We start from the raw sequence: 25,097 nt of genomic DNA on the forward strand, positions 1-25,097 counted from the left end.
TGTGGGGTTTAACGCCATTTTTCAGCACTCGATAGGCTATACATGGCGGCCAGTATTAATGGTGTAGGAAGAATCCGGGAATACCCTGGAAAGAACCACCGACCCATGAGAAGCTACTGGCAAGCAGTCTCACAATACCACATTGGCTGAATCCAAGACTCGAACCTGCGCAGACAGAGGTGAGATGGCAGTGATCCGTAACGGATAGCGCTTTAGACCACTCGGCCACTTGGGGCCCCCATGAAGTAGTATGAGAAGTCTGGTTGAATGATGTGAATAATGCCTATTAGGCTACCTTTAGCTTGAATACTTAACATTAGAAGGAAAAGCTGTATATTTAAATAAATTAAAAAAACAGTAAATAGTTGGGGTGTTTTTGAGGGCTCTAATGCCATTTTTCAGTACATGATAGGCTATACATGGCTATACAGTAAATTTGGTGGAGGAAGAACACTGCCAATGGCATATAAAATCATGCCAAGAAGAGATTTTGACAATGTGAACACAGCAAAGCACAAATCAAATCATGCCAAGACTTCATTCCAGCATATAAAATCATAACAAGGTGTCACTCTGGCACCTTAAATCATGGCAAGATATCATTTTGCCCCTGAGAGAATGCAAAGGACACATAAAGCATAATATGATTTTATCCCACCCCTACACATAAAATCATGCCAAAACTTCATTCATTTTGCCCCTAAGAGAATGAAAAGGGCACATACAACCATGCCAGGATTTTATCCCACCCCATCACATAAAATCATGCCAAAATTTCATTAATTTTGCTCTGAAGAGAATGCAAAGGGCACATACAAGCATGCCAGGATTTTATCCCACCCCTACATATCAAATCATGCCAAAACTTCATTCATTTTGTCCCTAAGAGAATGCAAAGGGCACATACAAGCATCCCATGATTTTATCCCACCCCTACACAGAAAATCATGCCAAAACTTCATTAATTTTGCCCTGAAGAGAATGCAAAGGGCACACACAAGCATCCCATAATTTTATCCCACCCCTACACATAAAATCATGCCAAAGCTTCATTCATTTTGCCCCCTAAGAGATTGCAAAGTTCACATACAAGCATGCCAGGTTTTTATCCCACCCCTACACATAAAATCATGCCAAAACTTTATTCTAGCACATAGATTCATGATTAAGATTGCATTTGGCAGATAAAATTAAACCATGGAATCACTCTGCCCTTACAAATTTGCAAATGGTACATAAAATGATGACCAAACTAGATTCTGCCCCATCAAATAGGCAGAGGGAACATAAAGTCATGCCAAGACTTGATTCTGCCCCTAAGAACATGCAAAGGGAACATAAATTAATGGGACATAAATTCATGCCAAAACATGGTTATTCCATTCAGAATATCCAAAGGGAACATAAAGTCATGCCAAGACTTGTCTCTCCTTAATTACATACAAATGAAACATAAAATTATTCCAAGACTTTATTCTGCATCAGAGAAAACAGAAAAGGACACATAATATCATGCCAAGAATTTATTCCACATCACTTGGTCCTGATTTGAATTTCTGCTCTTAAAACAGCCATTTTGGTCATGTGCTTGATATAAATAAGGATTTTAAATGTGGATGCCAGTTGGGGCTTTCCTGTTTCCTCATATCCAATTATCTTGCATCACATTGCTTGCCATTTGTAGCTAATAAACTTTAGTGTTAATTATAGTATTCAGTTGGAAAACTGCACACTTAAAAGAAAGAACTTTTGCTCCAATACCTCGAAGAATCAAGAACGGCCTAAATTTATCATATGTTGTCATGCAAAAGCATAAAATGTAACTAAAAGAAAACATTTTCGAGCATAAAAGGTAAAATGTCATGATAGATTCTTTCATTTTGAAGTATGATTTGGGTGGCAGAAAATTTGTTAATTTGGTTTTTGAAACACTCATAACTCTTGTAATTTGTAAAGTACTTGTAAGACGTTGACTCAAGTATTTGTAATACATTGACTCAAGTACTTGTAATACATTGACTCAAGGAGACATTCGTATTGACTGTACTTATGGTGAAGAGTGAAATTAGGTTTATAAGAATAGATGCTGAGTATAAAAGTTATGTAGTGAACAAAAATGCAGCCAGCTTATGTGTTGAACATGACAAAAATACAGTCATTGAAACTGTTAGTGTAAATTTTCAGGAGCATTCATTGTTCAAGGATTAAGCTATTAGTCTGTATTAATGAATGTTTTGTACATAGTAATGGCAATGCAGTTATAAGGTGTTCTTATTACCAATGACCAGATTGTAGATTATTGTGTGTTAATGCATTGAATTCCATATAAATATTGAGCAATTCTGTGATTTATTACTATCTCACGATGGAGAAAGGTCAGTATGTGTTATCCATATTCTTAATAATAAAGTTTCAGAAGGACTTCAAAAATATAACTTCAGTGTGCAAAAGTAGGCAAAAAGCTAGAGTATTTAATAATAATTTTGAAATGATTTTAAGAGTTGACCTTGTTTCTCTATCTAATTCCATTTTTCCAGATAGAATTCACTAAATGCATACCCCATTGAATACTAGAATAGAAAATTGCAAGATTTTCTGTTGCATATATTCCCTTTCATAGCATGACTTTGTTTGAATGTTGTAGCTGTGGAGATGCTGCTTGTACCATTGCTGCCAGCACTACATTTCCAGAACCATTTGTCACTCCCACAGATCGAAGACGATTGGGCTGGGTCCATAAGAGTTTGGCTGGAAACAGGTTCAGTGACCATGTGGCATTGCTCAATGCTTTTAACTTATGGGAAGAAGCAAGGTGAGTTTGTTGAGGATAAGAATCACATATGATCCGAGTTCAGTCTTATCTTATTAATACAATTTCTCTATGACTACATCCACCCCACCCCACCCAGTTTTAACATGTAGAACACCAGACCAGACCATTATTGGTAATTTGTTCCTGCATAATAATGTAGTTATGTTACCAAAATTTATAAAAAGTATAAGGTTTGAGAATTTTTTGTCTTGTTATATATAAACATGACATGGATAATTGAATGCACAAATGTTTTGGAGTAGAATGTTGTCTTTCTGTATTGGGTATCACTTTTCTAAGAACGGTGAGAGTAGTTTAACCAGCAATGATAAGATTTGTTAGAAGTTTTGATAATCATTTAAATTATGTCATTATTTGCTGGCAAAACTGTATCCAGCTGAACTATTTTAAGTTTTTTAAATTCACGGGATTTAACATTGGTGAAGCATTATTGTTTTTTTATTACAGGATGGGTGGAGAGCAGAGTGAAATGTATTTCTGTGACACAAAGTCTCTCTCCATGCCCACACTCAGGATGACTTGGGAGGCAAAAGTAAGTTGTTTATGTATGTATTTTTGCATGAATGAGAAATTATATTGCTGGCAAACTCTGCACATTTTTTGTCACAACATCAGAGATAATCCTATATACCTTCAAAATTAACAACAAATTTGGTAGTGTTTGTCATATGTACAACTTTTTCACTTCCACTTAAAGCACACACAAAATCATCCTGGAGAAAGAAAAAAAAAAGATAAATCCTTCTAAACTTACAAACTCTTATGTAACCTACACTAATGCCTGGAGGGACTGGGTACAGTGATTCAGTATCTTGTCTTACTCTGTTCCAGGATCATGAAATCAGCATCCAAATGGAAGAGTGTCTAACCTCTTTCCAGAAAGACCAGAATTTGCCATCAGAGTTAGATTCATACACAGCCTCAACTACTACCTGACTGGGTATGGTAGTTGAATATCTTATCTTATGGCATCCCAGCATCATAATACTTGTACCGGCATAATCGACTGATGTTGAGCCAGTACAATGATAGACTAATGTTAGCTTGATATCAGTACAGACCCATGTTTGAAAGGTACCATTTCAGGTCCATGTTGGCCCAGTTCCATTACAAATCCAGGTCAGTTTGGTGGTCACTAAACCCATTAGAGATCCAGGTCTGACATGTGCCATTACATACCCATATCAGCCTGGCAGAACCATGTTGGCCTGGTGCCATTACAGATCCAAGTCGTCCTGGTGCTATTACAGATCCATGTGTACTGAGTAGCAGTACAGATCCATTTCAGACCGGTGCCATTACAGATCCATGTGTACTGAGTAGCAGTACAGATCCATTTCAGACCGGTGCCATTACAGATCCATGTGTACTGAGTAGCAGTACAGATCCATTTCAGACCAGTGCCATTACAGATCCATGTGTACTGAGTAGCAGTACAGATCCATTTCAGACCAGTGCCATTACAGATCCATGTGTACTGAGTAGCAGTACAGATCCATTTCAGACCGGTGCTATTACAGATCCATTTCAGACCGGTGCCATTACAGATCCAAGTCGTCCTGGTGCCATTACAGATCCATGTGTTCTTAGTAGCAGTACAGATCCATTTCAGACTGGTGCTGTTAGAACTCTGTTTTGGGCTGGTGCCTTTACAGATCCATATTGGCCTGGTACCATATCAGATCCATATTGGCCTAGTACCATATCAGATCCCTATTGGCCCGGTACCAAATCAGATCCATATTGGCCAGGTACCATTTCAGATCCATATCAGCCTGGTACCATTTCAGATCCATACTTGCCTGGTACCATTTCAGATCCATACTTGCCTGGTACCATTTCAGATCCATATTGGCCTGGTACCATATCAGATCCATATTGGCCTGGTACCAAATCAAATCCATATCGGCCAGGTACCATTTCAGATCCATATCGTCCTGGTACCATTTCAGATCCATATTAGCCTGGTACCATATCACAAGCCACAAATTGGCATATTAAGATGCCCATATCTGTCACAAGTTTCAATGCAGTTGCACATAAGTAATTGACTTTTTATTTTCTGTTTTAAAGCAGAATTCCACTTTTCCCCTGGCCAAAATCTGATTTTCCTCAATGTGGTCCATTTTTTTATTTCTATCCTCTCAAATCCAGGTTTAATCAACAGTCTGTCCATGCAATAATTTAACTATAAAAGGAGAATCCATGTAATAGTATTTGTTCTGCATGTTATTTAACAGACATGCATCGTAAAGAGTATTATGTTTGCTCAAAAGTTTTACTCATCCATTGAATCTTCATACCACAGAACCTGATGGAAATAAGCAAGCTTGCCAAACATGGTGTCTCAGATTACTGATAGTGACACGGACACAAAATGTTTGGCTAACGGTTTGAAATGGGAAGGGTTTGAAAGCAAAGTTGATGTGAACGTATTTGATTGATTTGTAAGAAAATTGAATGCCAGCAGACAAGCATTTTGCGGTCTTTGCCAGAAAGATTGAAACTACTAATGCCAACTCTAAAGCAGTGTTTAACATCTAAAATGACCAGTATGACTTACAAGTTAGAAACTTCCAAACTGATTCCCTTCCAGAATTTAAGGATGGACAACATATAGATCACTGGTGAGGAAGAGATGATACTGTTGGAAGATACATTTGTTTATTAAAGAAGGTCATGTCTTGAGTTTACTTTTCATGGCAAACAGAGTGAGTCATCCTTCAATATCATGAATGATATTGATTCCAAAATCAGAGAGGTTAAACATAGAAACCTTCGACTTGGTACCGAACATCAAAATATGGTCTGAAGGCATCTGTAAAATGTACAATACAGTATTTTAAGAAAGACTTTGTTAGCAGAGAGGGCAAATTCAGCTCTGTGCTAGAATATGTGAACTGCATGTGGGCAATATGAGGAACTTGACAATATTCTTATTGAGAATGAAAAGAAAAACTAGAGCAAAAGAAATCTTTGTGAAGGCTGCAAAATAAGCAAGACCATCATATTGGTATCAGCAGGATATGTCCAATGGGGGAAAAGACAAGTGATTTTATGCCAGTATTATTAAAGAGTTGATGCATACAATTAAAAAACTTTTACCATGAAAAAAACAAAACAAAACGGATTTGTTATGAGAAGATAAAAGTGTGATATACATATAATTTGTGCTGCACAAATTAACAAAGTATGGTGACTGAATTATTGTGTGAACACTGACATGTGATAACTATTGCATTAACATTATTGGAGAACAAGTTGTTGTGACAAGGAACATTGTAGAATTCTTTAAGTATTGTTTCAAGTTGGGTACATCTTCCAATAATTTTTGTTGCAATCTCGTAACAACTTTGCAAACTTATGATAATTTGCACCACCAGGAGCAGTTTAGTATGTTCTCAGTTGAAAATGCACTTTTTGACAGGAGCTAAGGTCCCCTGGCCTCCTGATAAAGAGATAACCCTTTGAGATGATGGTTGTGGAGGGCCACTAGATCCCCCCTTCACAATTTCACTTTTTTTTTTTTTTTTTCTTTTGAAAGAACTAGAACCATGTGTGATACATCAGGTGTTTGGAGATTGGGCCTTTTCATTTGGAGACTGGGAAAAGGAGACGTATAACCTTCCACCTCCTACCTGTCCTCACAAAGTACTGTGATTGGGTAAAATATTTGAACAAATAACTAAAATATGGAGAGGATTTAGTGCTGGTAATAGATGGGAAATTGACTTCTTGCACTTTTGTTGCAAACAAGGAGTCTGAATTTGTGAGGTTGTAGTTGTATTTCTAATGTATTGTGATCAGGAAACTATTATCAAAGAAACGTCTTTTACTTCAAAGTTGGTATCCCACTTTTTCTTCAGAAAAAAAACTTGATGAAGTTAATAAAAATTTTTATGAATGTTCTTTCACCAATTCACTTTGTAATACATTCAGGATTTTTTTTCAGAACCAGTTGCGTGACATCCTAATGAATGCAGGATTTCCAGAGGAATGTCTTCTGCCACAGATGTTTAACTACAATGGACCAGACAACAAACTGGACACGGTGAGTATGGTTTTCATACAGATGCATATAACTGGACAGGGTGAGTATGGTTTTCATACAGATGCATATAACTGGACACAGTGAGTATAGTTTGCATACAGATGAATATAAATGGACATGGTGAGTATGGTTTTCATACAGATGCATATAACTGGACATGGTGAGTATGGTTTTCATACAGACACATATAACTGGACATGGTGAGTATAGTTTTCATACAGATGCATATAACTGGACATGGTGAGTATGATTTTCATACAGACATAACTGGACATGGTGAGTATAGTTTTCATACAGATGAATATAACTGGACATGGTGAGTATGGTTTTCATACAGATGCATATAACTGGACACACTGAGTATGGTTTTCATACAGATGCATATAACTGGACACAGTGAGTCTAGTTTTCATACAGATGCATATAACTGGACACAATGAGTATGGTTTTCATACAGATGGATATAACTGGACATGGTGAGTATAGTTTTCATACAGATGAATATAACTGGACATGGTGAGTATGGTTTTCATACAGATTCATATAACTGGACATGGTGAGTATAGTTTTCATACAGATGCATATAACTGGACACAGTGAGTCTAGTTTTCATACAGATGCATATAACTGGACACAATGAGTATGGTTTTCATACAGATGGATATAACTGGACATGGTGAGTATAGTTTTCATATAGATTCATATAACTGGACATGGTGAGTATAGTTTTCATACAGATGCATATAACTGGACATGGTGAGTATAGTTTTCATACAGATGCATATAACTGGACATGGTGAATATAGTTTTCATACAGATGCATATAACTGGACATGGTGAGTATAGTTTTCATACAGATGCATATAACTGGACATGGTGAGTATAGTTTTCATACAGATGAATATAACTGGACACAATGAGTATGGTTTTCATACAGACACATGTAAGAAATGTGATATGCTGCTTATCATGTTTGTTGGAAAAAGTTTGAAACTGAAATAATCTCATGTGTTTCTTTGGCTTTTGTTATGACTACTTGCAATATCATCATAGATGTTTTTGTTGCTGTTTATCAGTGCATGTTACTATACTATGTTTGATTGCAAGTAATTTTACATTTCTTTATATGAACTTGCTCACCAGTGTGTGTTACTATACTGTGTTTGATTGCAAGTAATTTTACATTTCTTTATATGAACTTGCTCACCAGTGTGTGTTACTATACTGTGTATAACTGCAGGTAATCACATTTCTGTATATGTGTCTGTTCACCAATGCTTGTTAATATACTGTGTATAATTGCAGGTAATAACATTCCTTTGTCTGTGTAATAACAGGTAATAACATTACTGTATATGGGCCTTTTCATTAGTGTGTGTCAATATCCTCTGTATAATAACAGGTTATCACTTTGCTGTGTATAGGCCTGTATCCTAATGTATGTTAATATCCTCTATCTGTATAATAACAGGTTATCACTTTGCTGTGTATAGGCCTGTATCCTAATGTATGTTAATATCTTCTATCTGTACAATAACAGGTTATCACTTTGCTGTGTATAGGCCTGTATTCTAATGTATGTTAATATCCTCTGTCTGTATAATAACAGGTTATCACTTTGCTGTGTATAGGCCTGTATCCTAATGTATGTTAATATCGTCTATCTGTACAATAACAGGTTATCACTTTGCTGTGTATAGGCCTGTATCCTAATGTATGTTAATATCTTCTATCTGTACAATAACAGGTTATCACTTTGCTGTGTATAGGCCTGTATCCTAATGTATGTCAATATCCTCTGTCTGTATAATAACAGGTTATCACTTTGCTGTGTATGGGCCTGTATCCTAATGTATGTTAATATCGTCTATCTGTACAATAACAGGTTATCACTTTGCTGTGTATAGGCCTGTATCCTAATGTATGTTAATATCCTCTGTCTGTATAATAACAGGTTATCACTTTGCTGTGTATGGGCCTGTATCCTAATGTATGTTACCACAAGGAAAAGAGGAAGGTACTGACAACAGAGAGTAGGGCAGCTCTTGTCCACAAGTCCTCTGTCAACTGCAGCAACAGAGAGATCAAGTTTCCATCCCCTTTCTTCATATTTGGAGAGAAGGTTAGCAGTGCATTTTGTATATATGCATGTACATTTCAATGTTGATTATGCAGATGCCACATGTTGATTATATATATGCCACATCTTCAGACTTCGATCATATGACCCAGCAAAGAATACCCGGAATACTTGACTTTGTATAAATGTATTAATTAATCATGCATTATTTTAATGTAATTTAAAGCTCCTCAAATCTTTGAAAAATTAAAACTCTAAACATCAGCTGAGAATATAAAATAGTATTTTATCAGCATTAAGTTTTTTTTGTACATGTTGTTAAAATTTACTATGCAAGTAATTTTACATTTCTTTATATGGAGTTACAAATTTCCTGAAACTTATATTTGACTTTATTCACATTGTAGTGTCATATCAAAGGTATTAGATATGTTAGATATTTGGGTTTCTATTTCATGTAGTGAAGCGTTCAGTTCAAATAGCTTGGCTTGTATGTTATCAGAGGTTTAAAGCAAGACAATTTGAGAATAATGTCTGTCATTTGAGTGTCACTCATTTACCATAATGTCTGTCAGTTAAGTGTCACTTGTTTACCATAATATTTTCATCCATAATGGAAAAATACATGTTGAAATTTTCTCAAAGAATTTATTACCTCCAAAACTAATTTTGAATGACAATACACTCTGGTGCTGAGATTTATACATTGTGAGAACAGGTGTGATAATGTCCAATTACCAATAGGTATTGAAGGCTTTTATTTTTGTCAAGCTCACTTTAGTAGGAAGTGATGAATAGGCACTGTTCTGATGTTTTTCAATAGTTTAGTTACTCAAGACTGAAATTTTATTAAAAATGTATAGTTATAAATTTTTCTATCAGAAAAATCAACTCTAGATCTTGCCAGAAAATGTTTTGATTAATCAAAAGGCTGCATTTATTGTTTTCAAGTATGATTTCCAGGTTTGGAGTAACATTTATTACTCAGAACATGAGTACAATTTTATGACGTAGGGGTTGACCTTTTGCATGGTTGTATATAGGATGTACAACCATGAATATACCCCAAAATTTAAGATTTCCACCACATTTCATTTCTCTGTGGGCAGTGTTATAATTTTGTAAAGGATGAGCATATTTGTTAAATTTTTTTAAAAAAATTTTATAAGTTTAAAAGTTGTCCTTGTGTAGATATAAATCCTGTCTTGTAATACCTGTGTATGATGTGATCAGTTTTGATTGGTTGCTAAGAAAGGTCAGGAGATCACATGTTTAATGTTGGGGCTAGCTTGCAAAGACAATGCATTAAATGACAAAACTAGTTAAAATTCTGCTACTTTTAATAATATTGTCTTTGCAGATTCGAACACGAGCAGTGTCCTGTAAACAGATGACCATGGTGTCGCCACTTCAGTTACTCTTATTTGCATCTAGACATGCTGTTATAGAAAATGGAACTGTTGTTTTGGATGGATGGTGAGTGAAAAATCTGATATCTTTGAAATGGTATGACGCCTTAACCTGAATTGTGTACAAAAGTTGTTCTGTGAAGTCAGCATGTGTATATGATTTGTAAACTGAAAAGATAAAATGCAGTATACGCCCCCTTAGATTAATGATAGAAAGTATCGAACAAACATCTAAAAGTGGCATTTTTTATCTCGTACATTTGAAGCATCAAAATTGGTAAGAATTCTGACGTGTGCAAATTGTCTTGAAATGATGTGATAAAGGCCATGTAAGTTTTGATATAAAAAAGTTTATAGTTTATAACTTATGTAAAACTCTCTGATAGATGCAACAACACAAATGTTTTTTATATCCTGCTAATACTTCCCTTTCTTCCTCAGGTATGTGTATTGCATGTATAGTGACAATTATTTGTGTGGTATGCAGCCATACCTGTATTACATGTACAGTGCCAATTATTTTCAATGTTATGTAGCCATACCTGTATTACATGTACAATGCCAATTATTTCTATAGTATGTAGCCATACCTGTATTACATGTAAAGTGCCAATTATTTATGTGGTATATACAGACCTGCCAACTCTTTTGCCATATGTCTTACGAAAATTACCTTTAAAATACAGACTTACATCATAAAAGCAAAAACTATGGAAAAATTATCATTGCTGAAAAATCCAGAAATTTTTTCCATCCGTGTTTGATTTGGATCCGGATTTCATATTAGAGTTAGTGCAATTAGTCAGGAAACCAGACTAGTTTTACAGCAGTTCTTCAGATGCTTTAAACTGCACCTATTTGCTCATGCAAAGCATTTGCATGATCAACCTGTTGATAGTATTTTTTAAAAATGGCTTCCAGCAAGCGATGCATGTTTAAGATGAAAGGGAAAATAAGCCTCTTGACAAGTGTTAATAATCAACACAAGAATATAAAGGAATATTCAGATTCTTGTGGAAAAAAAGCTGGAAAGGACACAATTACATGTATTGGACATCACATGCCAATTTGAGTATGACTCATGGCAGGAGATATGATTGCTGTCGTCATGTGAAATGAAAAAAGAATTTCCAAGAATTGTGTCAAGTTGAGAGACAGCAACAAGCCATTGAGCTGCATAGGGTTTGGAACTATAGTTCGTGTAACTGTACTAGAGGTAAATAAAGTCTACATGTACTTTACAAACTTTTCAGTTGAACATAATGTTTATTGTATCTGATGTTTCGAATACCGAACTTTTAATTATGTTTTCCAGCTTTACAATAGCAGTTTATAATACTTTGTTACACCTGAATGAAGACTGGTCAAACTTAAGGAAACAAAAATCAAATGGCTTACTGAGACGAACTCGTCAGGGTTGGCAGGTCTGTATATAGCCATACCTGTATTACATGTACAATGCCAGTTATTTGTGTAGTATGTAGCCATACCTGTATTATGTGTGAAGTGCTAACTATTTCTATGGTATGTAGCCATACCTGTATTACGCATACAGTGCCAATTATTTATGTAGTATGTAGTTTACCTGTATTATGTGTAAAGTGCTAACTATTTCTATGGTATGTAGCCATACCTGTATTGCACATACAATGATAATTAGTTCTGTAGTATGTAGCCTATCTCATGAGTATCATGTTTTGAATACTTTTAATGACATTTTCCTTGTTACTTTTCCTGTTCACTGCTGTATCTTGCAAAAGACAAAAATCAAGGGCTTTTTTGGTTGGTTTTTATATTTGAAACAGTTAATACTGGAAGTTTTTTAATTACATTTTAAAGCTTTACAAAAAATACAATCAGTCTTCATTATCCATAACTTTTTTTATCAGGATAAACTTGCAGATTGATCCTATTGTTGCCTCAAAAATCCTTGCCCTGCGCCCAGCCTTGGAGGCATTGATGGTCCGGTACACGGTAAATCCAGAGGGTGTCATCCAGCCTGGCCCACAGGAGGAGATTCTGATGAATGTAGTTAGGGCTCTCTCTAGGCCAAATGCTGCCCGCCATGGAATGGCCCCACCAGAGACATCGTAAGTGCTATAATGGCCAGATAATTTAATCAGGTTTATTTGTCTACCTCAGGTAATTTTATTGAAAGCACGTTTGCAAAGTTTTTGTTCAAAAATTCAAATTCCTCAAATCAGATCTTAGGACCTACCCAAGTGATCTAGACATTGGGAGAGGATTTTTATTCTTAAAAACAAAAATCTGTTGGGGGAGAGGTGTTTGACCTTCTAGCTGCATTTTGGGACAAATATCAGACTTGTCTTAGTTATGTCCAAGTGAAGCTTTCTGTATGCTGTCTAAACTGTTGTTTTTTTTTCTAATGTGAGGAAAATAGATTTTCATTTTATACACCTACTTCTGTTGAGTAAGAGTGTCACAGAATGATATTGTTAGAGTTGGGGCCTAGGATGACATGTGTTTTTACTTTCAAGAACAAAATCCCCTTCTTGTGTTAAAGTGTTCTATCATCTGTTTAACTGAACTTCACTTGAGCAACTCAATTTCTCCTTCCTTGGAATATTAGCCTGCTACCTCACAAATCCTACTCCTGTAAACGAAGGGAAATAACTCTTGCTCATTACTTCCACTTGCCACCACCAGGTGTTGCTAGTTTTTAGCTTTGCTGCTGTACTGATTAACATCATACATTTTACCTCATAATCCTAGTCATTTTAGTGTAAATTGTTGGACCATCCAACTTCTATTTGGATTTATTCTTCTGTAAGTTGTATACATTATGTATTTAAATTTCTATTAAATTTGAGTTACTTTGTTACCTTTATGGACTTCATCTATTCTAAAACCATGCTGTTGTAGACCTTATGTTGTCATTTTACAAATTATTGCAACACTATGTTTGCTTGTTCGATTAGTAACGGAGCTGGAATCTCATGGCCAAAAATAGGAAACCGTTTGTCAGTATTCACAGTTTATCAGCTCCACTGGATTTGCCAGTGAAATTTTGTAGGCAAAAATATTTCAATAATTATCTTTATATCCATATGTTGGGGTCACAGATCAAGTGACCTTAAGCTGTGTTGCTTATGTAATTAGGAGAATGGGTTATTGTTTGCATGGTGAATCAGCCATCATTCCCTAGAAGGATAACTAAGGTAGAGGTCAGGTGCACAGCATTCCCTCCTCCTCCTCCTACCTATTCTCCTAACATTACTTGTTTGGGGAACATACTTGAAGGTGTTACGTATATCGGATTTAATATATATTCATTTTAATTTAATTGTTTGTTTGTCAGTTTTAAATTATTTTTTATTTTTCTTACATGAAATTATAATGTAAATTTATTCACAGGAGATTATATTTTTCCAGAAAATTGGTTGACCTGAATCATTCTTTGCATAAGCACCAGGTGTTGGCTTGGATGCTGACCTTGATTCAAAATTAGTAAACAAAGTTCTATTTTATTTTAAAATGATTGGTTGTTGTCAAGGTTATGATAGGACTACGTGCGTTAAGAAGTAGACACTTTTTTATTTTTAATTCTGGGAATAATATTGGTCTAATCAAGGCCACATTCTATGTATGCTGTTGTTGTTGTTCTTGTTCTTGTTCTTCTTCTAGGGTTTAATGCCATTTTTCAGTACAAGATAGGCTATACATGGCGGCCAGTATAACTGGTGGAGGAAGAACCCTGGAAAACCCAGGGAAGAAACACCGACCCACGAGAAGCTACTGGCAGGCTTTCCCACATACCCACACTAGCCGAGCCTTGGACTCGAACCCACGCAGACAGAGGTGAGATGGCAGTGATCCAGAACGGTGAACTCTTTAGACCACTCGGCCACTCGGGGCCCCTATTCTATGTATGTGATATAAACATGTTCACGTGACCCCATCTTAATGATTTTGCAACTTGGGGGAATTTTGAAATTGCGTCTTATGATACAATATAACCTTTGTGTTAGAGAGAGAGATCAGTTTTGGGGCTTTTACACTTGGTATCAAGTTATTTTCTTTGTTGTTGCCAGATTTTGAGTTAATTATCTTAAGATCATTTGGATTTCAAAAGGACTAATTCTTTTCTCAGGAAATATTGAAGAGTGCTCATATAGAACTTTTGGAAAGACATTGCTTGCAAATTTAATTTGGATTTCCAACACCGGAGTGCCATTATTTGGATTTCTACAAGGAACTATAGATAAGCACAGCATACATCATTGTCATTCATCTTGGATTTTCCATCAGGATTCGAACTTGAAATTATTAGAACATTTATTACTAGGAGTTTTGCAATTTAATTCGTGGATTATTCTTAGATTATTTTTGGATTTGATTCTTGAAGCTGTAAGTTCTTCTCATTTTTTCATTTTTACAGAATTTTTCCAGGAAAATAATTATTTGTTAAATTTTAAAAGGCTTGTTGTTTTCACTCTTTCTTTGCTACTGTTTATTCGAGCCTAAACACGTAACAAAGGAGAAGGCACATTTTTAAATAAATTATGTTACTCCAAGAAAACTTAACAGTCGCATTACTTAAAAACCCTCCAACTCACCCTGCCATGCAGGCATACTCATTAGTTTATCACTGAGCTATAAAAATAATAGCAACCCGACAGTAGCAAGGGGAGGTAATGGGCAAAAGTAAAAGCTGGACAGAAATAGATGATTTTTGTCTTTTAGTACGGCTGGATTTGTGAGGTAGCAGTCTAAAATTTCTAACATAATGTGATTGAGCAGGTATTATCGGAGAATCATTTACTTAAAAATTTGCTTTCTGATAAGACTTTTTTCTTCAAAACTTGTTTATAGTTAGTGATGAATTATCAAGATGTTGATGAGTTTGATTTTGAGGAAGATCTATGCATATTATGAGGTACTCTTGAATCTGATAGGTAGTGCTTTTTACCACTCTAGACCCTCAATTTCAATTGGATTTTACTCCAGCATGGTAAAATAGGTTTATGTTATCATTGTATTAGGTATCATTGTATTAGGCAGGTTGTATTGCAGTACATAATGGGATATTACTTAGGTTTATGTCATCATTGTATTAGGCATTATATTAGGCAGGTTGTATAGCAGTGCATAATGGGATATTAGGTTTATGTCATCATTGTATTAGGCATTATTGTGTTAGGCAGGTTCTATTGCAGTGCATAATGGGATATTACTTAGGTTTATGTCATCATTGTATTAGGCAGGTTCTATTGCAGTGCATAATGGGATATTACTTTTTAGAACACTTGCAGACCACTTCAGTGGCCTCAGTGGTTAGAGCATCTGCCTCTGAATCTGGAGGTTGTGTGTTCAAACCTGGTAAAGTCATACCAGATACTTATAAAATTTATACTAACAGCTGCCTTGCTTGGCACTCAGCATAAAGAAGTTAGTGTTAGTACTGTAAACTGCCCCACTACAGACATCTTAGTGATATGACTGAAGTTTTTTTAAAGCTACATTAAAAATCCAAATCACATGTACACACACAGAGATCACTTGCCCACTCTGGCAAGTTCTCTCAGAACCTAATTACTCAGACCTAGCTTGGGTTCAAATAATGAGGAAAGAAATGTGTCAAAATTTTCTTATTCATGGTTAAGTACTAATGGTCACATTTTAAAAGTGAAACATTAACAAAACTAGAATGGTTCATGGATCTCTCAGGAAAAATGTATCAAAATTAACATGAAATTCCATGTCTCTACAGAATTTTATTTGATTAGAAATGTTGTAAAAATAAGAAACAAATGTACCATTGCATGACAGAAATAAATGTAAATTAACATATTACAAAATATGAATGAAGCATGTTATCGTGAAGTTTAATCTTTTAATATAAATCCTTGAGCAAAACAATGTTCCTAATCAGTATCAAGTGAAGCCACCTGTGCTGGTTTAATTTTAACAGGCTCTCTCTTCTGTATTTGTGCTATGTCTTTTCTCTTTTTGTAGCTTCTTGTTTTCCTTTTCTCCTTGCCCTCAGTCTATTTTAGACAATGAAAACCAATACAACAGTAATGTAACATTTCAGTCATGTGTTTGACACATGTAAAGAGTTGTTCATTTGGTCCTACTTGATGTTTTAAAATAAGGTTACAGGAAACAAGCTATTTCCACACTTAATATGGAAAATATGCTAGCTTGGATTACAGATCTTAATTGAAATATCCAGTTTCATGTCTTAAACATGTTTTATGCTTATTATATCACATTGATCAGATTAAACAGACCTGGGTAACCAACTTAATGGCAGCATGTGTTACATGCATGGTAGACCCTTTTTTTGAGTAAAGAATGGAAAGTTTCAGCACAAGATTTGTAAATATTACAGATAGTACAAAATTGAATATTGAAAACAAATTTACTTTATTGCACTATCTTGCAGTTTGCATCAACAAGACCTGAAAATCATTTGGCCCCAGTCTAGCAAGTTCTTTTAGTTTTTACTTGCCCTGACCTTAGGAAGACATTCCATAAAGTACATATACAACAAAATCAGCCAGTTTTTACTCCAACCTATTGCATAGTGTACGCTTTTGTAAACACACACACACACATCGCCCAACAACATTAGCTGGGACATTCAAACTTTGAAAGATAAAGTTTAATACATTCATTAAAAATAAGCAGTTTTAAGTTTTAATGCTATGTGACAAATCTTAACCAAAATAATAACAATAATAATGGAGCTCACGTAGCTTATGTATTTTGACCCCTGATTGCCCATATGCAGCCATATGCTTTTGTCAAACTCCCTCCCACTCAGTTGATGCGTACTTAAAATAATGGATGCCCCCGAGATTCACTTGCCATGGACAACTGTTAATGTCAAACTGTAAAGTGAGATCTGCTTATAATGAGTTGATCTTGCATCAGATTGGCCTCTCTAGATTTGCTGACCTTTATTTCTCAAACAGTTTTAATCAGAATAGATTTTTTAAAAATTATAAAATTAGTTGATGATTTTGAGTAAGGGAATATGCATATTAATTATGCTTTTATCTTTGGAAAGATTTTTTAAATATCAGACTTTAGTAGAAATAAAAAATAGGTAAAATTGACATGAGAGTTTGAGAGATAATTTTATTGGTTTTTTTTTTACGGTACTTCATAATCCTGGATAGTAAAATTATCAGGTGAGCAATATCATACCTACTTGGGACTTGTGTTTCTTTCCTTTTTGATGATGGATAGATAACATGAATTTAAATAATGTTTTTTGTTACATGCTGAGCAGTAGTTCATATCAAGTTTCAGCAGTGCAGAATTCAAGAAATACTCTTGACTTTTCAGCCTCTAATGATTACACTGTGTACATCATCCAACAAAACAGTGCTTCTGATATAAAACAAGAGGAGGTATTGTCAATGTTATAAGTTCCACTAGAGGAGGTAATGAGGTATTGTCAATGTTACAGGTTCCACTAGAGGAGGTATTGTCAATGATAAAGTTTAGTTTTAATGATTTTGTTGATGTTTTTCAAGTTAGGTTGTACAGACTCAGATGTACCATTTTTTGTTTCAGTTCTCATATGGGATTGCCAGGTCCACCACCCAAGTTTGCACGCTTCAGTGGTGGGTTTGGAAATCGTGATGGATTTGGTGGTGGTGGTGGAGGAGGAGGTTATGGAGGCAGAGGAGGTGGATATGGAGGGAGAGGTGGTGGAAGAGGAGGAGGTTTTGGAGGCAGTGGAAGTGGAGGATTTGGACGAGGGGGAGGAGGATATGGGGGGAGAGGTGGGGGTGGTTTTCGAAGTGGACAAGGGGGTAATTTTGGTGGAAACAGCAGTGGATTCCGTGATGGGGGTAATTTTGGTGGAAACAGCAGTGGATTCCGCGATGGGGGTAATTTTGGTGGAAACAGCAGTGGATTCCGTGATGGGGGTAATTTTGGTGGAAGCAGCAGTGGATTCCGTGATGGAGGTAATTTTGGTGGAAACAACAGTGGATTCCGTGATGGGAGTAATTTTGGTGGAAACAGCAGTGGATTCCGTGATGGGGGTAATTTTGGTGAAAACAGCAGTGGTATCCATGGAGGTTTCAACAGGGGCAGTTTTTGAGATTTGTGCAAAGATGGATTACTTCATACAATAATAGGTCATATAGTCACATTCTTAATTGTATGGTTTAATCAGAAGGTTTGTCATACTTTACAATAATATAGGTTAGCAGTATTAACAACAAATAGGAAATTTGATGGCAAAGATTAAAAAGGTATGCTTAATTACAGGATATCATTTGTAACAGTTGGCATCAGAATGCAACAGTATTCTTGTATGTAAAACATGCTTAGGGAAATCATGACTTGTCTGAGCTTAAAGTGAATATGAAAGAAAACAGTTGGTTTTAGATATTGTCAAACTTTTTTAGTTTTTAGACACAGTTCATCCCAGCATCTGAACATGTAACATTACAATGCTTTAGATGTAAACGTAATCCTTTGTAATGCATCCTGTAGATTTATATGTGTATAGTCGTGTTCGTATTGATAATCTTTCATAAAATCATTCTGTTCATTTTGTTAAAATTTATTTTTTAGCATATCAAGAGGCTTAAAAGTTGATCTTATTTATGAGTAAATGCATATTGTAATATTTATTGAGTTTAGTAAAATTCCATATTTTTAAGACATTAAGAAGGAATCTTCCAGAGAGAACATTTTTCATTGCAATATTTTCCTTCTTTTGCTCTTAGAAATAAGAAAATAAATGTTTTCCCTCACTATATTACAAGAGGAAGATGTTCTGTACCTCCTTCATATTCTACATCTTGGTTGCAATTCTGGGTATAGGTTCTGTTCATTCAAATTAAGGCACAGTGTCGTTCCATTTCTTTGTACGGTCAGGATATATTTCTTGCGATTCCATTCCGTGATCAATAGAGCTGATGAAAATTCACTTCATCTTTATCTAGGTCTAAAACTGGAGTTTTAACCATTGTTAATAAATTTGACAGACTTAATTTCTTCTGTTGTTAAACAAAAATGTACATATATTAGTGAAAGAACTTGTCCATATTTGCTAAACTATATGAAGTCAGATTTTACATATTTTGATTTCCCATCTATTTGATCTCAACATATTTATGATGCTTCTAGACTTGTATTCATAATCACCTTCACCTTTTTTTGTTTTGGTTATTTTAACAGTTTGCCTTTCATTATACATCATTGTGGGGGTATTCATTACTTCAGTAATTGCCCTGTATTAACAAAATGTGTCTGAATTGCATTTAAACTAATATTTAAAAATAGAGGATTATATTAGCAGTTATTTGTTCAACTTTTATTGATGCTGATATTTTCTTTACCCTTGATAAGTGAAAGAAAGGTCGATATTAAAATTGGGGGCAGCAGTGGTAATATTGAATCTTGTTCTAGTAATAATCAGTTATCCAATAAAAATTATTTTAGAAAAGTAAATAGATCATGAATCAAGAAAAGAAGCAATAAACATAATGGAGGATTACATACAATCTGTTCAGGTTTATGTACAACTTTTAATGTAGCCATCTATGTATTTCATTGTGAAAAATGAGCCTCATTTTGTGTTTGCAAAACAAAGAAAATAAATACATGAAAAACTTGTTGTGTTCTGTTTCAAATAAAATTCAGAATACCAGCATAACAGATTATTGTATATTTTAGTTTTTCTGCAATCTTTGTTTTTGTTCTGCCCTGGCTTTTTTTAACAATTTTGCACAAGTAAATACTTAACAAAAATATGCTTTTGGGAAAACACACAATAAAGTTGAGGTCTGGCATTGAGGATTAGCATGCATAGTAACTTTGGATCACATAATGATGGCCTCCATATTTCAGTATCTTTCGTGATGCATAGTTTCATGGAACACGGGGACAACATCCTCCAGTTCCACAAGTTCTTGTAATTTGAAACCATTACAAAAAGTCCTTACTCTGATTTTAGCCTTTGTGAAATTAGGAGTATCAACTTGACCTGTCTTGATGGGAAAGGATGTATGCATGTTGATAGCAGTATAACCCTGGAGTAAACTGTATGATGGGCAATGCTTTTGAAACTATGCAACGATTAGAGGTAGAATGGATTCTCCCATCTGCTTGAATCAATGTAATTTCTTTTAAACACCAGAGTCCCATAAACAGTATATTATGTGCCGGCCTTGTGTTTACAAGTCCTCTATGTAGGCAGTAGTAGGGTATGGTTGACTCTAGAGATTATTGACCATTGGGTCCCAATGACCTCAGCTTTTAGCCGAAGTATGCAGTCTTGAACTGAACTCCATGTACAGAACAGAAACCTTTATTTTTTATTAAACTTACTGTGACCTTGACCTTGTGATCCCAGCATCTATAGGTGTCTTTCTTCGCCTTGATGCAAGCCTTCCAGAATGTTTTGTCAAGGAACTTACTCTAGAACAGAAATTATTCTGCATAAGCAATATTTTGTTGAGCCATAGTGACCTGGACCTAAAAAATAAATAGATCTCTTCCATACTTGAAGTGCAAGCCCTCCACAAACTTTGATTATTATACCTGGTCTACACTTGTGATGCAAAACAAAATTTAAATACAGTGATATTGGCTTTTGACACAAAAATTAATAGATATTATTGTTTTCCCAAAGTGCAAGCCATCCACACAGTTTGGTTCAGGTCTATAATGTTGTGTTCCTTTCATAATTGAAAAAGGGGTTTGAAGAGATCAGAAAATGTCACAAATATCCTTACATGATAATTAAACTTAGTATGAATGTTTCTTGTGTCATGTTTTGGTTCTTTTGAATGTTTAACTTTCATAGCAACCAGGAGGAAAATGTATTTTGACTACATCAACTGAATAGGTCAGTTTTAATGAAACTTGTTTGAAATTTTACTAAGGCATGTGTAATCAGAGTGGGTTTTATGTGTGTCTTTCTAGCAATCATGTGGCTTCCAAAATCCGTGACTGGAAAATATATTTGTGATGTCTTGTCCAAAACCACTGTGCCAGATTTGACCATATTTTCACTTCTCATTAAACCTACTCAAAAATGTTATATTTTTTTTCATCTTAAACATTTCCAGGCAAATTTGAAAAAAACTTTGTAGAACAGTTTATTTAATGGTTTTTCCATTGTTTTATGAAGTACGACTTTCTAGATGCCTCTGTTTTGGCTTAGTTGGCAACTATGTGATAAGTAACTATATGGTCAGTTATATTTTTGCTAGTACGCTAATAAATGATGATGAACAATCACATACTTTTGCCTCATTTCATATTTTATCTGAAAATAGTGCTCAAAGAAAAAAATAAACTCATAAGCCCTGACTGAAATTCCACAAGCCCCGACTCCGATTTCTATATGCCTAAAATTTCCCCTTTAACATTGTAGCACAATGTTGCAATAGCTTCAGTTCAAATATAAATTCAGTAGGGTTCAAAGGGGTTTGAAGGTAACGCAAGTGTCATTAGTGTTCATCGCTATGCTGGTGTGTTTCACAAAGTTAAACTCTAGCAACCAAGAGTTCTGTAAAAAAAAAATTTTAGCTAATTTCTTCCTATTTGAACACTATTCCTACAACTGAAATGATCATGCTTTGCATTCTGTATATGCACTAAAATCCAACTTCAAAGAAATGTTCCGACTGTTCACAAACTTGTCAAAAATATAATATATATGGCTTAAACATTCTCATTCAAGGCAATATCTTGTAACTTACCTTCTTATACACACATCTAGCATATCATTTTTGATTTACCTATAATGGGTTGTTCCACTTCTGATCCTACATGTGAAGATCAGCACAATGGGTTCACCCACTACAGCCTTTGAAACATCTTTTGTCAGCTAATTAAGTCATATGTGCAATGGTGGCTTATACCTGACCTCTTGGCTCTTAATTGCTGCTATTTAAACTGTCTAAGGGATTAGCTTTACATCACCTTCAATCATGACCGTTTACCATATATACATGCAACATTTACGATCGTATACCTTGGGGTGGGGTGAAGATTACTGAAAATTGTTTTCTCTAATCAAGACCATGTCAGGGGGTTAGGGAGTACATAATATTTTTAGCATGACACTCCTTGCTTCAGTTTAATTAAAATCCGATCTAAATTTCATTTAGGACAGTGGTGATTTGAATTGATTGTGCTATGTTATGGCAGGTACATCAGCATCTTGAAAATACAATTACACATTTCATCAGTTTCCTCGGGCAAATATTTTTCTTCTTTGACAAGCCCAATAGGCACCTTACGAAGAAAACAGGATGGGCAAATCTAAAGTCAGAGGGGCATCGGGCTATTCGATTTTTGATCACTGGAAAAATAAAACACCTCTAAACTTTGAACTTGTCAAGTTGTACAAAATCAAAATGGAGCAAATTATAACTGCCTAACTTAATATATTACAAGTGTTTGCTGGGAACTGCCTTCCAGTTCCTACATGTTTCCCTAGTATTAGGCCAGTACCACATTTAAAGTAACAACTAACAAGGGAACTCTACAGATATTATGAACTTCTGAAAGAGTGGTGGGTATAAGGTGAAGTTGTTTACACTTGCAATATGCACAATGGCAATAATGTTGGTAATAACTTTGTTGTTACTTTCATGTACTCTGGCTGAAATTTCTTAGGATACCGTACTTTTGGAAGTTTGAAATTGTTCGCAACTAACTAAATCTAACTGTTCTTTTGTGCTAAGAAAAAGTCAGCCTGAATTAGTCTGAAGTACACTAGCAGTTGTTAAAATAGGGAAATGAATTTTGCCAGACAAAACACCGGCTACTGAAAGTGATATGAATGAATTACCAAAAATCTAAATGTAAAAATAATTATCAGCTCTTTTTATTTATCAATTTAACTCTGAAATCCAGGAAGCAAAAATGACAAAGAAGAAAGGCCAAGCTGTATACTCTATAACCCGTATTACACACACCAATCATACACCTAAATAAAACAGAGTTAAAAGTTATTTGCCCCAGTACCTAAAATATACAGGGTCTTTTTTAAATAGCCGTTATAAACAGTGTAAAAAGTCAGGAAAATTGTTTTCCATTTTAAAATCTAACCCTAAGCAAAATATGAAACTAGAACTCCACCTTAAAACAAATATGAAAATGTGTGCAAATATTTTTCTTTCTTTCTTAGCATCATGCATGATGTTCTGAATAAAATGGTACATTAACATCGATGTTATGCATGAAAACAAACTAAGCAAGCTTATTTTGCTCATACTTGCACATTATGTGTCAAGGAAACGTAGTATGTGTAATTTAAAACAAGTGAAGTTGAATGAAATTTAAAACTTGAATTTAAGTGAAGGAAATATATATGAAAATGTTTCTTCTCATTCATTTGTAATAAAATTAAGAAATAAATGACAAAGCAAATTTTCTTTCTTTCATATTAGAGTGTTAACAATAAGCAAACATTTTAATCTTTGACCTTGACGTCAATGAACTTCATATGTTCCATCCCTTTCCAAACTCTCAAATTTATTGGCGACATCTGCAGAATAATTGTGGCAAGTTTGATATTCCTGTCTTCCAGCATAAAATTTGTTGCCATGTTGACCAAGTGTAATGTGCATTGTTAAAATAACTCAATTTTCATCAAGAATGGGGGAGATGCAAGAGAATTATTCAAAAGAAACGTTTTGCAACTTGCGACTGAAATGTTTCAGATATACAACCAAAATTAAATCATACAATATCAATACCTATGTGTTCTTTTACGGTGTGCTCTACAGATATGAACTATTGAGAGAATGTTATGAATTTCTGAGAGAGTGGAGTGTGTAAGGTGAAGTTGTTTACAGTTTACCTCGAAGTCCAGGATGCGAAGACAACCAAGTGGAGCTACCAGTTTGTATGAAAGTGCACATCTTTTGTTAGGCCAAGCTGTAACCCATATTACACACATCAATCATGCACTTAAATATAGGGAATTAAAAGTTCTTTCCAGACGTCCTAAGTATGGTTCTTATGGTCTTTGACAGTTTGGGAAAAATGAGGTAGCATTTTCAAGGCCTTGAAAGTTTGGGAAAATCGAGCAGATTACCCAAAGGTCTTTAAAAGTCTTTGAAAATTGAAATAAACCCAAACATTTTTTAAAACAGCAACTATAACAATGCATTTAAAGCAGTGCTGATGTCTTTTAAGAGAACAATTTATTTTGTATTAAATTTGATGCATAAGTTACATACTTCTGAAATAACAATGAATGTTAACCAATCTTCCTGATCATTATAAAGCAATTTTAGGAAATTAATTAATAGTTTGAATTTCATCACTAAACAATACTGTAGTATTTTGCATTCGTTGTTTTCTCATATAACATAATTTGTATGGAAATGGCGAAAATAGGTCTTGGAAATCTATATTTGCATTCTTTGAAAGTCTGGTTAAAGTCTTTGAATTTATCATTCAAAATTCTTTACAAACCCTGCTAAGATATACAAGGTCTTTTTTAAATAACCTGTGAGGAAATCCAGGAAATTATTTTTCTTTAAAAATCTAACCCTTTGCAAAATATTAAACTATAGCACCACCTAAACCAATAAATAAATGTATATTTGCATCACAAAAACAAAACAAAACTGATCTTTAACTGCTTCATATGTTTTCAAAAAAGTTGTCTCCACGGAAATAAGTACACATGAACAATTCTCCTTGTTTACCATATAACGCTAAATCAGAAATGAACAAAATTTCTTGGAAACTGTCTTAATCATT

General features: G+C 34.8%; 1 protein-coding gene across 4 annotated transcripts in view; it reads left to right on the forward strand.

Moving 5' to 3' along the window:
• LOC149780188 (ATP-dependent RNA helicase A protein-like) overlaps positions 1–19,980 on the forward strand; it is a 116,746-nt gene extending 96,766 nt beyond the window's left edge. For all 4 annotated transcript variants that reach the window (XM_089936935.1, XM_089936934.1, XM_089936936.1 and 1 more), the window contains 7 exons: positions 2,645–2,812; positions 3,281–3,365; positions 6,786–6,884; positions 8,839–9,006; positions 10,325–10,440; positions 12,263–12,463; positions 17,922–19,980. In XM_089936935.1, the coding sequence (XP_089793061.1) occupies positions 2,645–2,812; positions 3,281–3,365; positions 6,786–6,884; positions 8,839–9,006; positions 10,325–10,440; positions 12,263–12,463; positions 17,922–18,456 (1,372 nt within the window). In that variant the 3' untranslated portion in view covers positions 18,457–19,980. The remainder of the gene's footprint in view (positions 1–2,644; positions 2,813–3,280; positions 3,366–6,785; positions 6,885–8,838; positions 9,007–10,324; positions 10,441–12,262; positions 12,464–17,921) is intronic.
• The last annotated feature ends 5,117 nt before the right edge of the window (positions 19,981–25,097 follow it).

Source organism: Sinohyriopsis cumingii, chromosome 16 (assembly GCF_028554795.1).
Source record: "Sinohyriopsis cumingii isolate HCF-2022 chromosome 16, ASM2855479v2, whole genome shotgun sequence".
Lineage (NCBI taxonomy): Eukaryota > Metazoa > Mollusca > Bivalvia > Unionida > Unionidae > Sinohyriopsis > Sinohyriopsis cumingii.